This window comes from Cupressus sempervirens, chromosome 8 (genome assembly GCF_028749045.1).
Source record: "Cupressus sempervirens isolate cs-2001-9-10 chromosome 8, ASM2874904v1, whole genome shotgun sequence".
Classification (NCBI taxonomy): domain Eukaryota; kingdom Viridiplantae; phylum Streptophyta; class Pinopsida; order Cupressales; family Cupressaceae; genus Cupressus; species Cupressus sempervirens.
Window position 1 is genome coordinate 356,919,661 of NC_143125.1, and position 17,865 is coordinate 356,937,525.

Consider the following 17,865-nt stretch of genomic DNA (forward strand, 5'->3'; position numbering starts at 1 on the left):
ATTTCTATTTCTTAAAAGTTACAAATACATCAGATTTTTGTCTAAGCAAATAAGTCCATACTTTTATAGTTGCATCATCAATGAATGTACCATAATAATGAGAGCCACCAAGGTTAAGCTACCTAAGTTGGTGCTCATACATCTGTATGCACAAGCTCTAATTTCTCATTTTTCTTTTCCTTTCCCTTTCCACTCTTCACAAAATTCACTCTCTTTTGCTTTCCATACCCACAACTTTTACAGAAATCCATATTACACATTTTAGATCTAGTAAAACTTTTTTTGAACAAAATAATTTCATACCTTTCTCACTCATGTGCCCAAGTCTGTTGTGCCATGGTGTTGTTTCAAAATCTACAACAATTGTTTGTCCTCCTTGCTCGTCTGCAGCAATTGTTTATGAACATTCATTTTTCTATGAAATGATTAAACTAGAAGGAATAGTATGACCTCTACAAAGATATAAGGTGCCTACTTTCACACCTTTTGCTACTACAAAGGAACCTTTTGAAACCTTCCAATTTTTATCATTAAAAGTAACCGTACAACACTCATAACCTAGTTACCCTGCTGAATTAAATTCCTACTCAACCTTGGAACATGTCTTACCTCATGTAGTAGCCAATAATTCCTATTCTGTAATTTAATCTTAAATTTCCCCTTTCCAACAATCTAACAAGGTTCATTATCTCTCAAATAAACTAGGCCAAAATCCCCTTGGACATAATCAAGAAAATAATCTCTATGGGGAGTAGTATGAAATGAAACCCCTGAATCTAAAATCCATGAAACATCAACATTTTCTAAAGAAAGAAGCAAAGCATCCTCTTCGGATTTATTACTTACCACATTTGCCTCCTTATTTCCTTCTTGTTTGTCTCCATTGTTCTTTCGAGTCCAGCAATCTTTCTTCTTATGCTCTGATTTCTCACAGTACCAGCAATCTCTTGGTCCCCTGGAATAAGACCTATTTCCCTTTAATTTTCCTCTTAATTCCCAAAATTGCTTCCTCTCTCATTCGTTCTACCTCTTCTTTGTGCATTCAAGACACTTCCTGATGTAGACCTTCTTGAGCTTTTCCTACAAGTTTCCTCACTCAAAATCACACCAATAACATCATCAAATTTTAGGGTATTAGAACCAGAAATAAAATTACTCACAATCATTACCAAATCATTTCAGCTTTCAAGCAAAGAACACAAAATCAAAGCAGTCATAATTTCTTCATCAAAATTAACATTTACAGAAGATAATTAACTCGTAACCATATTAAACTCATTTAAATGATCAACAACTAATCCACCTTCTGCCATCTTCATATCAAACAAACGCTTCATGAGAAATACCTTGTTTGAAGCGAAGGGTTTTTCATACAACTTTGCTAGGCTTTGCATGAACTCTTCAATCATCTTTGCTTTTGTAGTATTATATGTCGCCAATTGTGCCAGGCATAAACGAATACTTTCAAGTGTCTTTCTATCCAAAATATCCCGGTCCTCATTTGTCATAGCTATCGGTTTCTTGGATTTTCCTTGCAATGGCTTCCATAAATCCTTCTGAAAAAGATAATCCTCCATTTGCATTTTCCATACCGAAAGTTATGTCCATTAAACTTCTCAACCTTCAGCTTACCCTCGTCTGCCATTGCTCCCACTCAACCGTGAGACTCCCACTCAACCTTGAGGCCTTCCTGCAAAGGATAACTGAAACAACCTTGCTTTGATACCACTTGTTAGGATTAACAAGACAAAAATAACAATTACATGCAAATATATCCAATATCAGAAAATAATAAAGTACACAGAAGAGAACACAAGACAAAGATTTAACATGGTACACCTAATCCCTGGGCTACGTCAACCAAACAGCAAGTCCAATATTCTTATTATACAGTGAATACACCTGATTACAATATGCAATCGCTTACAGCTCAATACTGCCGCAAGAAGCTATAATCTCATCATATATAATAAAATCCCTAACCCTAAGCCATTTTATACAAGCTTTTTGCCACTTACAAAATTAGGGCCAGAATAAGCCAACCAATAGAAAAATACAACTCCCAGTGCCTTTTACAATAGTGAATTCATTTTTGGCTTCGAGGGCGCTACCTCTCGACCCTGCCCTGTATCATGACAAGGAGCGTGCCTGGGGTCATTGACCCTAAGACCTCACAAGGGGTGCTGCCCAAGGACCCCACAAGGGGAATTGCCCCTTGACCCCTAGAGCATAGGGGCGCTGCCCTCAAACCCCCATAATAAAATCTGGGGGAAAACTACGTTGAATGAACTCGGGAAAAATTAACCTCCGAGTCTAATTAGGCTCCATATAACAACAAGATCTTCATCCAGAGAAAGAAAGCCTACACATGTCAGGATTCAATATATTTTTGGACAAGCATAGCATAATTTTCAGCAATATTCCTCCACAGTTTTGGAGCACAGCATTGAACTAGAAGAACGAACAAAAGCAATAATTACCATGCCTTACCACCACTCAAAAGATATAAGGAAGATAGTGAAAGAACAATCAATGAATTAATTGAAATTGAGCATATATACCCCAGCTCTAGCCCTACCCCTTTTTCTTTACTCATAGTATTAGTGAAAAAGAAAAATGGCACTACAAGGATGTGTGAGAATAATATGGCTCTTAACAAAACAACTATCAAAAATTTCTACCCCATCCCTAGGGTTAATGAACAAATAAATGAACTTCATGGTGCAAAATAATTTTCCAAGATCTATTTATGTTTTTGATATCATCAAATAAGAATGAGAGAGAACGTTCCCAAAACAGCTTTTAGGTGCCACTTTGGGCAATTTGAATTTCTAGTCTCTCTATTTCTCTCAATGTGTATATCATTTACTTGAGAATTAGTTTTAGCTTTACTTCTACTGGTATCATTTAATTAAGACCTAGTCTTAGCCTAATTTCTATGGGGAGTCATTTTTGGGGAACACAAAGTTTTGGAAATGAATACATCCCCATGTAAAGTAGCGGATCACAGATCTGATTGCAGAATGGGTCTTCTGCACATGATTTGTTGTATTTCAATATTTTGTTCAATGTGAATATAATTTAGTTAGGTTTAGTTTAAGCTCAACTATGCTTTCTAAGAAAGACCTAAAGGCTCATTCTTTAGATTCTGCATGTTAGCTGAAAGAGAGAGTGAACAGCTTGCCATTCATTAAAGGGTCCTTGGGTTTGACAGATGACAAAGATGAGGCTTAACAATGCCCAGGTGCCACTTGTTCATGATATTGAAAAGCCCCAGATTACCCCAAGATGAACTAAAACCCCAATATACAAAGAGAGAAAGGATTGGTGAATTTTTTGAGATCGTAACTACTAGTTAAAAATCATGTATGAAAAAGATGTAGAATAAAGAAGAAAAGGAAAGTACATCAATGTTTATGACTGACAAAGCAGATCAATGTACTTGAAAAGTTGAAAAGATGGCAAATTATAAGCCCCAGAAAAAAGAGCTGGAAAAAGCTATGAGCATTACCAATGTAGCATTTAGCTACCAATAACTGGTCATGTCTCCTACTTGAAAAAAAATATAGTAGAAAACACCAAATTTTCAAATGACATGCCACACCTAAAAGTGAAAAGGAAGTAAACGATACGATATCCCATCCAGTGGATTGGCCTTCCTTAGAGAATGCTAAGTTCGATAGTCCAAAAGTATTTCTCCACGCAACACAAAATGCTTTGTGGAAAGCAACTTGTAGAAAGGAAACTGAGATGATACCCAATAATTGTGCACACTTTCCAACTGAATAATGCAAAGACCGGATTAAGCAACATGAAAATGGCCTAATCCTGATTTAGAAATGTTAGCAAGAAGCTAAGATGCATTAAGAACCATATGCTCATCTTAGAATTAAATAATAAATAATAGAGCACATAATTTTAACATGTGAAGATAACCATCACACATGAAAAAAGCCACAAAGAACGAACTGGAATATAATCATCAATATCTTTTATGTCTTCAAGTAAATGGTTTAAATTCATGTTTATGAGGGAATCTTCAAAAAATAGATCTTCAATATAGGACCATCTGATATTGCACTTAGAGGTTATTAATGATGTAGTACCCACATGTTCTCAAGAAACTCTTTGTTTTTCCACTTACTGTAAAAAGTTTGATTACTACCATCCCAGTTAAATCCCTTTTTATAGCTTTCTATCTTACTCCTCTGGCCTTAAAATAGTTTAGTGTCTTCACAGTTTCTGACTTTTGGTCTACAAAAATAAAAACATGTACAGAGCGAGGACGTAGATTTTCAAACATTTCCCATCCATGGTAACAAATTTCAAGACCTTACATGAAAAAAGACACGATGTTCACCATCATGTAGAAATGCATCCAATGATTATGATAGTACAAGCAAAGAAAATTACTTACTTGTTCCGAATGACAAGGGATTTTCTTAGTGTGTCAATAATGTCATTTGTATTTGATCCATGGCCAACACATGCAAGCTTCAAAACTTGTTCCTCTTCTAGATCCAAGTTCGTTACTCTGTGAGTTTAGCACATATTCTATCAATGACATGTACAGAGAGGCCTTGCATTTAAAACCTAAAATAAAATATTAAGTATTACAATTTGTGAGCAGCAAGTTCTTTTGCCAGAGCTGTATTTTTCTCCAATAATCTTGAGCATTCAGTTGTTGATTTTGCAAGTTCCTGTACTAGATTAGCAAACAGTCCAATCAGAAAAATTATGTAAATTTTAGAAAACGGAATTTACAGATGCATCTAACTCAACCATACACGGCACATTTTCAGATTCTCGAAGCCAATGGTCATATCAGAAAAATAGATTCCTTTGATTGAGGAACGTAACAAATTACATTGCATACCTCCTGCTTTCTCAGAAGTGATGCTTCGGAACAATTCTTATCTTTGACAGCTTTTGCCCTTGCTGCATCTGCTTTTTCAGCATGATCCTGACATAAGGAGATCTACAGAAAAATCCAAAAACAATAAAAGGGAAGTTCACAAATCAGAAACTTCTTCATACCCTCTTTAAGGAACACAACACGACTAAGAAGAAATGATCCAAACGGTATTATCAAAGTTAGTAGAACTCAGCTAACTATGCCACTATTCTCATTCATTTGCCAGAGCAACTGCAGTGACTGGAAATTATAGCTTTGAGACTTCCCAAAAACTGGCTCAGTCACATGCCAAAGAAGTCTCAAAAATAATGCATTGAGTCTAGCTTAGTCTACTAAAAATGAAAGAAAGAAAATAGAAATAAGAAAATACCATTAAAAGCAATTATTATACATTTTTATTTATTTTTAAGTGAAACTGAGTTTTGGCCAAATTTTTAGGTGAGGCAGAATTTGAGTCAAAAACCAGCTTATTGATTTCTCATCAATTACAAGCCTCGAGATTATCCTTGAAACACTCTCTTGACACAATTCAAAGTTCAAACAATGAATTTCAACAAAATAACAAAGAAAAAAGATCGTACAAGAGTCTACAAAGGTTACAGATTGTTCTATTGTGACCAGGAGAGGTTGAATCAAACATGGTTAAACCAGGTTCGAAGAAAAGCATACTACAATTATGTCAGTGGCAAAGTCATCAGATATAGCAGGTGAAAATTATAAAAATCTCCTGGCAATTCAGTTTCAAATGTGTCAGAGCAGTTTCATGTGTTTGAAAGGTGTTATGGCAGTTTTGCCCAAGATAAAATGACCAACTAAAGAAGCAGTAGTGAATAGTATCTCTTCCAATCCTCACCTTTCAGAATTTGTGATTCAAGCTAAATTTGATGTAAATGTGCAAATATAGTGTGAAGGGTTATTAGAAACTAAGTTCCTATGGCTCCCACAGTTCTTAGGTGAGTGTATAGGGTGTTGAATGCAATAAAGAAGTGTCCACATAAGCAAGTTAAAGCAGTGTTTAAATGTTACTGTAAAGAACCTTAGAGAATTATATAATAACAACAAAAGAGATGAATCAAGACCTTGATCCACCACCTCTTACACCAATCCTCTACATTAAAACCCTAAAAATGAGCCGATATTATATCCACCATCTTTGCCTTTTTGTCACATGCTTTTTAAAATCACATAAGTATATTAAAGAGGAACTACTTAAGTCTTTTGGCCAGGAGTCACTTTAGTTACCTAAAACGACATACCCAAAGCTTATAATCACTTAAACTCACTTATGTTGCATTAAACCATATGCCCACAACTTAAGAATGAAACATAATACAAGCCAAAGACTAAATACATACCCAATAATGATCTATGTCCTCTTCCTCTTGGGTGATCCAAGGAAAGGACAGCCAATTTATTCTTAAAACACATGGCTTGAGTAGGGGACAGGACAGTCCTCCCCACCCAGAGAATTTGTCCTCAAGCATTTGTAGACTAGGATGCTTAATAATCTCCACTCCTCCCATGTTGCACAAATGCTTAATAATCTCCACTCCTCCCATGTTGCATCTTCCAAAGGCAAGTTTTTCCACTTGATGAGATATTCAAAAATTACTTTGTTTCTCTTTTTCTCTCTGACATGTACAATTATTGATAAATAAATATCAACTTACCTTCTTCATCCATAGGAGACAATTTCCTAGAGATATGTTGGCCTAAGAGTTGAAGACTAACGGGTAGACTTAGTTATCAAATGTGTTGTCATTGCTGGCAACACATGCGAAGGGATCATGATCGGTAGAGAGGCACAACCAGCAAGGCATGATAACATGTGACCCTAACTCATAAGGGAAATCAAGGTAGAAAAGAAGACAAGCTCAGCGGAAGCAACAACAAACGTGATCCACTTAAGACGAAGCATGCTAAGTGCAGTCTATTTCAACAGATGAAAGAAAAGCGAAATAAAATGCAAAAAGATCAATGAGTTGGAAAGGCCAGGTCAGCAAGACGTGCATGAAGCAAGGAACGCGTGACTATCCAATCATGTAAAGATTAACAAGTGCACTCAATGTCGCATTTAAATGGTGATGGAGAATAGATCGAGGAATAGCTGGAAGACTTTGAATTTAAATTCTTCTCAGTCGAGAGAAAACCATCGAGCACACATGACACCCATGACTCGTACAACCACGACGCATCTAACAAGAGCAACACACTACTGTAATGGGAAACCATGCTAGTGGTAGGGGTGAGAATTCAAAATTTGAATTCGCAAGTTTGAAGCTTCTAAGCGAAGCTAAGGGAACAGTATAAAAGAAGACAGAATGGAGAGAGGAAGGGTTAAATTGCTAACTAACAAGCCAAAGAGCCAAGAGAGCCGAGCTAAAGTGGAATCTCAAAGAGTAAAGAAGAGTGACCAGAGATATCATCTTCAAGGAGTGATTGTGTTGAGAAAAGGAGAGTGTGCCTGAACAGTGCAAAGAGTTTTGTGTGTACAAGCAGAGAAAGAGAAGCACATAAGTGATCAGTGAGCAAAGTTGCAGAGTCGAGAGAGGGCAGAGTAGAGTTCCAAACTAGCCAAGAGATCTGAAAAAGGATCTACAAAAAGCTAAGTTCCATAGTGAAATCATTAGATCATTTTTTGTTGCTTATTTACCTTTACAACAACAAATCCCGTTGAGGGTGGACCCTAACAGGTTCTTTGTCCAAATCCCTTAGCAAGTTGGTAGATTAACTTGTGTTCCAAAGTCCTTTAACTGGGCTGCTCCTAACAGCTTAACAGGTCTTATTGAAATCCCCTAACAGGGTGGCACCTTATAGTGTCATTGTAATCTTTTAACAAGGATAAGCTATTGACTAGGCGCAGTTCAAAAGAGTGCATACTTGTGAGGATTGACTCACACATCATGGTTTTTACCCTAGCTAGGTTTACACGAGATAAATATTGTGTTATGTGTTGTTATTTTCATGTCATGTGTTTTTGTTTAACATTGACCGGTTGAGTTATAGTTTGCACTAACCTGTAGACAAGTAAGGAGTGTGATCTAAAATAAAAATCAGAGTATCGTGAGTATATTAATTCACATCTCCCACCTCTCATTATACTACCTTGTGGTTGGGACCAACAATTGGTATCAAAGCCTAGGTCCTCAGGAGACAAGAGTTTAACAACTCAAGATAAAGATCAAGATATTTAAAAGGGATGCACCAAAGATCTCTAGGGAGAACTATGGCTCATGGTGTAGAAAGATGCATTTACATGTGAAGACTCTTGGAGACACTTACTAGATACACACGGCCATAATGGATGCTCTAGTGAGCGCCATGTCCTACTCTGAATATAAAGATGTGGAGGAACTAGAGACAGCTTACAAAATGTGGGAGAAGCTGAAAGTCGTCCATGGTGCAGACAAGCATGTCATGAGGGCTAAAGCTAAGAGCCTAAGGGGAAAGTTTGATGACATGAGAATGCAAGAGGGTAAAGAGATTGAGACCTATGGCAAATGAGTAAAGGACATCATGCTATCCATTAGAGCATGCAGTGGAGTAATCTAAGAAGATGAGTATGTGAGCAAGATGCTGAGAACCCTATCACCCAAGTATGCCATAAGGGTGTCGGCAACGTCTATATAGCCACGAAAATGCACTTCCTTACGAAGGAGAGGACTTAGAATTTTTTTTTAAAAGTTAGAAAAAGCAATGTAAAGGAAGTGCATTTTCGTGGCTGTATAGCCACGGGCTAAGGGTGTCAGCCATTCAAGAGCTGAGAACAATAGACAAGATGGAAGTGTCGCTTGATGCCTTGATAGGCAAGTTCACTGCATTTGAACTTAGCAACTTCGACAAAAATCAACCACCAAGGGTTGAAATTGCATTCAAAGCCTCAATCGCACCAAATGCAACACTGTGGGAAAAAAGATAACCAAGTATGTGCAGACAAAAAAGGAGTTGGAAAGCCTATATAGTGAAGAAGCAAAACAAGAATGGAAGGCTCTGTTTACAAAAAGAATGGTCAAAGGAAAAGGGAAGTACAAGGGTAAGCTTCCTTTCAAATGCTTTAACTGCAAAAAGATAGAACATTGTGTTACTAGATGTCCAAAGCCTATCAGAAAGGAAACCAATGACTAGAGAGAAAACAAGAACTGGAAAGCTTCTAGCAAGAAGTGGTCAAAGGCAAAAGAGAAGCGGTATTACATCGTTGAAGAAGGTGTGACTGATGAAGAGTCACCTGTAATGACCCTTACTATAAAGGCCACTGAAACCCTCAAACTGGACTTAGGAATTTTGTCAAACAGTTGGCATGTAACCGAATAAGGCTGCAATATTACTAATTGTTGTACAACAAAACTTCAATATATGATGCCAATAATGTATGAACAACAATTCCAGATTATAACACTACCAATCTAAGAGATAGATGACAATATGAAGTCCAATGCAATTCTGATTTTATGATAGCAAATAGAACTGATTACAATGAGAGACTGTCACAACTATGCACTTCTAACACATCAAGCTCTTGACAATGCAATGTTATGACATGAACAATAACCTAGTTCAAATTTGGAATGCAAATGACGAAACTTTTACAACAGTTATTAATGACTGGAAATAACTATTTATGCAATGACAGTGTTGACTGTTCTAATCCAGAACATGCAATATTTTGGCAATCAAAACTTCAGTTTGTGCATCTGGAATAGCTCCAATTTTGCCGGATATGAATGCTGAATTAATGCCACACGAAGACCTCACAATCTGCCCCAAACCAACTCACAAAATTGCTGCTGCTGCCTAACTGACAGGGCCGTACAGGTGCGGCCTGGTACGTCTGCTAGATAAAAATATTGCAGTGTTTTTTGTCACTCCAAAAGCAATAAATCTGGGCGCCTAGGGTTGCTGAATAACCTCCTAAAATATGAAATTCATCCGTCAAGCCAATTAGGAGTTATGAGCAAAAACGTGGGTCCAAACCCTGGACTGGCAGTCTGAAATAATGCACAACTGTGTCTACAAACCCTGTTAATCAATCCACAAATGCTAGGGCACAACTGAAACCCTTATTCCAACCAAAGTAAACCCTTATAACTGAATCTCAATGAAGTCCAAATGAGATGGCTGAATTACCAACTCCTCAAATGCAACAATTCAGGTGATATTTCACACCCTCAAAGTCGCCAATCCAAGGGAGTGATTCGTTCCCAAAGATCAAATAATTTGCAGACCCAAGAGACTACAAATTTGCTCCACAATGGAAGAAGTAGAAGAAATCTCAAATCCAAGCATGTCCAAAATGAGAGGCCCGGCCCTCTATTTATTCACTTTTCTAAGAAGTTGCTAGAACTTCTAGAAACATCCTTTATAAAATCTCATTATAATGCACTTTTTCTAGAACTTCTAGAAACATCCTTTATAAAATCTCATTATTATGCACTTTTTATAATAAAGTAATTTTATAAAATAAAAAGTGCAACTCAACTTAAAATTATAACATGTAGGCTCCAATAACACATAATAATAAAATATAACCTCTTAACACTTCTTCAAGAGCAAGATATGACCATCTGATCCGCAGAATTGACTCTCTCTCCACACCATTTGCCTATGAGAGTCTGGAATAGGCAAAATCCATGATCAATGTCATGTCGAACTAAAGAGGGGACATTACATCACCCAGCAATGAGGATGAAGTATCCTTGGTTGCCATTACAAAAGAAAAGGTGGAGAGAGCCTTGATAACAAGTATTAGAATCCACAAGAATTGGATAATAGATAGTGGTTGCTCAAACCACATGTCAGGGGACAGGAGCAACTTTCACGAGGTAGAGGCCTACGATGGAGGAATGGTTAAGTTCGGCAACAACTCGTCGTACACAGTGATAGGAAAGGGCACAGTAGCCCTAAATGAATCCATTGCCTGTGAAGATGTGTATCTAGTGGAAGGGTTGAAATACAAACTGTTGAGCGTGGCTCAACTAATGGACAAAGGCTATAAGTTCGAGTTCAACAAAAGGTCTTGCAAAATATTTGACAAGACAGGCAAGCTTCTGGCTTCAGGAGAACAAAACAGAGGTAACCTTTTCTACCTCAATATTTTTGGTAAGACTTGTATGGTAGCTAGAAATGATAATAGTTGGTTATGGCATAGGAGGTTGTGTCATGTAAATTTTGAAAGCATTGTCAAAGTAGGAAGGAAGAACTGTTTAAGGGGTTCACCACCTATTACTAAACCTAACAATGTTATGTGCAAAGATTGTCAACTAGGAAGATTAGCAAGTTCAGGTTTTTCTAGCAAATCATTTAGATCAAAACATGTATTAGATCTAGTTCATACTGACTCGTGTGGTCCTATGAGGACAAAGAGTGTATCTGGTGACAAATACTTTATGTTGTTTATTGACAATTTTTCTAGGATGATGTGGATTGTTTATTTGAAAGAAAAGTCAAAAGCCTTTCACATGTTCAAAGTGTACAAGGCAAAGGTAGAAAGAGAGACCGGTAGAGCATTGAAGTGCTTGAGATCAGACCGGGGAGGTGAGTTCACCTCACAAGAATTTGAAAACTACTGTGAGGAGCACACAATTAGGAGGCAAATGTCAGCTCCCAGGACACCACAGCAAAATGGTGTCCCTAAATGAAGAAACAAAACCATTATAGACTGTGAGAACATTAATAATCTAAAATAATATTGCATAGATCTACTGGAGAGAAGCTATAAGAACAGTAGTGTACACCTTAAAAAAGGTACAAGTAAAGAAGGGGGCAAAGAAGACTCCCTATGAACTGTGGTTTGGTCATACACCATTTGTCAATTACTTCAAGGTATTCAAAAGTAAGTGCTATGTCGAGAGAGATGAATATCAAGAGAAGTTTGAAGGTGACAAAGGTATCTTTTGGATACTCTAGCAAGAGCAGTGCATATTGGTGTCTTAATATTCAAACAAAAAAAATTATGGAATCTGAAAATGTAAAGGTTGATGAATTCTCAGAAAAGAATGAGGAAGATAGCAAAAACTAACCAAAAGATTACAAACAGTTTGAGTACATTCCACTAAGTGATGCAGTGGAGAGAGTACTAGTTGAGGTAGAACATGTACAAGAAGTTGTACTGTCTCGAGCAGAAGAAGCCAGACCTAAAGAGTAGAGGGCAAAAGGGTCTGCAGGGGAACTAGTATTTGTCAAGTACGTGAGAAGGCACCACTCAACAAACTAGATCATTGGAGATAAGGATGCTAGAATAATAACTAGGAGAAAGGCGAGAGAGACAGTGTGTCTACTCTCACACATAGAGCCCAAGACCACAAGGGAAGCTTAGAAGGATGAAGACTAGAGGAAGGCCATGGAAGAAAAAATTGATCAAATAGTGAAGAACGATACATGGACCTTGGTCGCCCGACCAGAAGACAAGAATGTCATTGGTACAAAATGGGTGTTCCAAAACAAAATGAACGAAGATGGAGAAGTGATCAGCAACAAGGCCAGACTTGTTTGCAAAAGATATGCATAAGAAGAAGGTATAGATTATGGAGAAACATTGGCACCATTGGCCAGACTGGAAGGAGTCAGAATACTCCTCGCATTTGCAGCACACGGGAACTTCAACATATACCTAATGAATGTAAAGTTTGTGTTCTTAAATGGAGTTCTAGAAGAGGAAGTCTACATTGAAAAACCTGAGGGATTTGAGAATAAACAAGGCAATAACCAAGTGTGTAGACCAAGGAAGGCGTTGTATGGACTGAAACAAGCACCAAGAGCATGGTATGAGAGACTACACTCATACTTGATAAAGATTGGATTCATAAGAACTAGTGACAATAACAATCTATACATGAAGCAAGAGATAGAAACAAGCTTGCTAATTGTAAAGATCTTCATAGATGATGTCATCTTTGGTGGAGATGATAAGCTAAGTATTGATTTTTTTGAAGCCATGAAGAAAGAGTTTGAAATGTCTATGATCGGAGAAACCAAGTTCTTCATCTGACCTCAAGTATCCCATCTCAAGAGAGGTATATCTTCATAGGGTAGACTAAGTATGTCAGAGAAATACTTAAAACTTTTGGCATTGAGGATGCACGATCGGTAAGCACCCCAATGGCAACAGGTTGCAAACTATCAAAGGAAGATGAAAACCAAGAAGTGAACGAGACACTTTACCGGTCCATGATCGATAAATCACAGTCTGTAGTACATAGTAGACCAAACATAGCACAAGCAATTGGGTTAGCGGCTAGATTTTCGGCCGACCCAAAGGAATCGCACATGGTAGCCGTAAAGAGTCTTCAGGCATCTAAAGGGTATTGAAGAATATGGTCTATGATATCCTCGCAAGGGAAACTTTCAGCTCAGTGTCTTTACAGATGTTGATTGTGCGGAAAACATAGATGATAGAAAAAGCACAATTGGAGGAAGAATAGTTGCCTGGACCAGCAAGAAACAAAACTACATATCGCAGTCAACCACTGATTCAAAATATATTGTTGCAGCTATGAATTGCACTTAAAGTTGTTTGGATCAAACAATTGCTTAAAAGAATTCAAGATAAAATGGAGGACCCAATAGTTATCAACTGCGATAACACCAGTGCTATCAATATATCCAAAAATCTGGTTATGCACTCAAAGACCAAGCACATATCCATCAAGTACCATTTTCTGAGGTAACAAGTGCAAGCAAAAGAGGTCAAGATGGAATATGTATCAACTAAGGAACAACTAGAGGACATCTTCACAAAGCCTCTTTAGAAGGATATGTTTGAGTGTCTACTAGAATGGTTAGGGGTCTTACCCCTATCCAGCCTAAACTAAGCCAAGCCAGGCAAACATGAATCCATTATCAAGAAATGCAGCATACTCAGAGTGGATTGATGAGAACAAGGGACTACTCCAAAGGGGGCAGTCAAAGAAAGCAACAGGCAAGAAAAGATGGTCGCCTTTGGCATTGCTGTCAAAGGGGGAAAATTTGAGAAAAGAAAAAATCAAGTTGCAAATGGTCAAAGCATGAACGTGCACTATCTCAGGGGGAGACAATGAAGGAAGACAATGACCAATTAGACACAAAGCAAAAGTGCTAAAATGACTAACGGTCAAAGCATGAAGATGCACTATCTTAGAGGGAGACAATGAAGGAAGACAATAACAAAGCACAAACAAAGCAAAAGTGCTAAAATGACTAGGTGTTGCCATCAATACCAAAACGGGAGATTGTTGGCCCAAGACTTGAAGACTAACCGGTAGACTTAGTTATCAAAGGTGTTGTAATTGTTGGCAACACATGCGAAGAGATCATGACCAGTAGAGAGGCACAACTAGCAAGGAACGACAACGTGCAACCCTAACTCATAAGGGCAATCAAGGTAGAAAAGAAGAGAAGCTTAGTGGAAGCAACGACAAAGGTGATCCACTTGAGAGGAAGCATGCTAAGTGCAAACCGCTTCAATAGAAGAAAGCAAAGTGGAAGAGAATACAAAAAGATCAATGAGTTGGAGAGGCCAAGTTAGCAAGACGTGCATGAAGCAAGGAACTTGTGACTATCTAGTCATGTAAAGGTTAACAAGTGCACTCAATGTCACAGTTAATGGTGATGGGAAATAGATTGAGGAACAACTGGAAGAATTTGAATTTTATTTCTTCTCAATGGAGAGCAACTCATTGAGCACACATGACACCCGTAACACTCTCACGACCATGGCGCATCGGACAAGAGTGTCACACTACTCCAACGGGAAACCATGCTAGTGGTAGGAGTGAGAGTTCAAAATTTGAATTCGCAAGTTTGAAGCTTCAAAGCGAAGCTAAGAGAACAGTATAAAAGGAGATAAAATGAAAAGAGGGAGGGTTAGATTGCCAAGTAACTAGCCAATGAGCCAATTGAGCCAAGCTAAAGTGGAATCTCAAAGAGTAAAGAAGAGTGATCAGAGATATCATCTTCAAGGAGTGATTGTTTTGAGAAAAGGATAGTGCCTAAACAACGCAAAGAGTTTCGTGTGCACAAGTAGAGAAAGAAAAGCACACAAGTGATCAATGAATGAAGTTACAGAGCCAAGAGAGGGTAGAGCGGAGTTCTGGACTGGTCAAGAGAGCTGAGAAAGAATCTACATAAAGCTAAGTTCAATAGCAAAATCATTAGATCATTTTCTATTGTTTACTTACCCTTACAATAACAAATCCCATCAAGGGTGGACCCTAATAGGTTCTTTGGACAAAACCCTAGCACATTAACTTGTGTTTCAAAGTCCTTTAACCAGGTTGCTCCTAACAGAGCAAGATCTTAACAGGTCTTACCGAAATCCCCTAACAAGGTGGCACCTCACAGTGTTGTTGTAATCTTTAAACAGGGATAGGCTCTTGACCAAATGCACTTCACAAGAGTGCAAACTTGTGAGGATCGAATCACACACCATGGTATTTACCCTAGTTGGGTTTCCACAAGATAAATATTGTGTTGTGTTGTTATTTTCATGTGATGTGTTTTTTCTTAACCCTGACTAGTTGAGTTATAGTTTGCATTAACCTATAGATAAGGAATGTGATCTGAACTAAAAATTGAAGTATAGTGAGTATACTGATTCACCCCACGCCTCTTAGTATACTATCATGTCTTGTTCAAGAGGCCTTTCAAGGCATAACATATGGAATACATTGTGAATTTTGCTTGTAGATGGCATCAACTCATATGCTACTTCACCAATTCTTTTAATCACCTTGAAAGTTCCAAAGAACATTGTCTTCAACTTCTATGCTCCACTTACTTTCAATGAGGATTATCTATAGGGTTGAAGGCGCAAAAATACCATGCCTCCCATCTCAAAAGATCTCTTAGCTCAATGGCAATAAGCATATTTCTTTTGGTACCTCTGTGCAAACTGATAAGATAAGAAAAGAAAAATTTATTAATGTCCAACAAACAGGTCCAAGGGACTACAGATACAAAGTAGGACAGCCCACACCAGGAGCATCTAACAGTGTCTGGGGAAAGAAGATAGAACATCAAAGTAAGAAGAGACCACCAAATAAGTAACTCAAACAATTGTTTCAAACCATCAAGAAAAAGTCTAGAACAGAAGGATAGGCCATGGGGCGAGAAGGGACCCTGAGCTATCTTTGAGGACCTTTGGAAGGGCAGGAAGAAGGTTATTGCTAAGTGGAGCATTTGTGAGGTCAAATATATCTAAGAGGCCCATAAGGGGGGGCAAGCAGTCACTTGGTACCCTGCACAAGAGAAACCATCCTAAAGGAAGTGATGAGCTGATTGGAGGGTGGTCTCAAGGGAAACAATCACTAAATGGTATGGTCCTAGAGCTTCCAGGTCTCTTGAAGATAGAGAGTAGACAACTATGATCTAAATATCTAGTGGATAAAGATTAAGTCTCTTTGAACAAGCAGTATAATCTCTCGCTCGTCTCATAGTAGATGGGGCAATTGAAGATAAAATGAATTTCTGTCTCCACCACCCCCATGTCGCAAAGCTAGCAGATTCCTATCATCCCTAGACAATTGATGGTTGGACTAAATGTAGAGCCTATGAGACCCCACTCTAAAGGACCCAAGAGCAATACAAAGTGCATGAGCCCAACTGTGAGACAGGTATGAGGGGCGAACAATGAGCCCACCTTGTAAATCGATAAAATGTTATGCATAGAATATCATCTCAAGCGAAGTCGCCCAAGGGAACTAACCTAAGTAATGGGAATATATTGTTTGTAAATATCCATCCTAATGTGCATGTTCAACTCATGTTGCAGTCACAAAAGATGAGAGGGGGCATCCAAGGAGTACTAAAAAGGAGGAAGGTGATCAATATCAACCCCAATCGAACCAAGAAGAGTTGAGGCCTAAGAAAATGTAATATCCCAATGGATATTTTTCCCCAATTCTTCTCACAATAATTTTCAAAAAAAATAGAGAATTTATGCAATAAAAATCCAACAAATATACCAAAAAATGTTTATATGAAATAATAAGAAAATTTGTTATTGCATTATAAACCAGCAAGACAACATCACATTGGAATCCAATCTTATAAATAGCAACAACAGTCAGATTGGAAACTCATAGAAATGAACCTATAACTCTAAGTGTGAACTCCGATGTGAATCTACTGAGTATATAAATCGATTTCGCATCCAATCTAAACTAAAAGGTGCAAGCTTCCACCTTTGCTCAAAAGAAATCTGAAATCAATCTCTATCCAAGCATGCTGAAAATTAGCTCCCTCTTCCCCCTTCTAAGCACAGGAGAATGACTCTTCATATTCCCTTGCATGTCTCTTCATTTCTTTTCTTTTTCTTCTTTTATTATTTTTTTACCCACTTATGGGAATAATATAACTTTATTAGATAAGGGACTTATCAATGCCCCTTTTTAAATTTAAAGTCACTTTATTAAAACAAGTTAATCTTCAGACATTAAAATTAGTATCCTTTCAAATGCAGAAAGCCATGTATATTAGCTTGCTGAAAAGCTCTTGAAAAGATGCCCAAAGTCCAATAATGCAAACCTGGAAATACGGACCCCAATTGACTTACTATAAAAAGTATCAAAAATCCCCCTCTATCTCGGCCCTAATCTTCCTGAAAGTGAAGATGCATGTGTTGAAACTTTTGCTAACCTCTAGCAAGGCTTGGTTAGCCCACGAGACCATGATGGAAAAGGCTAGCAACACATCAAACGTTAATGGCTAGAAAAGGGGACATTAAGTCCTCCCTTCCCAAAGATTGTTTGCCCTAAAGCAATCAAGGTCTGCATGTTGTAACTAAAAAGCCTAGATCCCATATCAATCTCAAGGACATTGCCCCACCAAGTTGTTGCACTACTCTGATACAAACTGTGTCTACAACTGCGAAGTTGCTCATCAGTTCCCCACAACCACAATGCACCAATCATACTAGTACTAGGATCCTAGATCATGTGCATAATCTATCAAATCAACATGCCATGTGCTACTATCAT

At 37.9% G+C, this 17,865-nt stretch overlaps 1 protein-coding gene across 1 annotated transcript in view; it reads right to left on the bottom strand.

Moving 5' to 3' along the window:
- Positions 1-17,865, bottom strand: part of LOC149542810 (uncharacterized) — a 95,318-nt gene that overhangs the window by 9,702 nt on the left and 67,751 nt on the right. The window contains exons 4-6 of the mRNA XM_089797699.1: positions 4,877-4,978; positions 4,618-4,700; positions 4,418-4,534 (exon numbers count right to left, since the gene is read on the bottom strand). Of these exons, the coding sequence (XP_089653825.1) occupies positions 4,418-4,534; positions 4,618-4,700; positions 4,877-4,978 (302 nt within the window). The remainder of the gene's footprint in view (positions 1-4,417; positions 4,535-4,617; positions 4,701-4,876; positions 4,979-17,865) is intronic.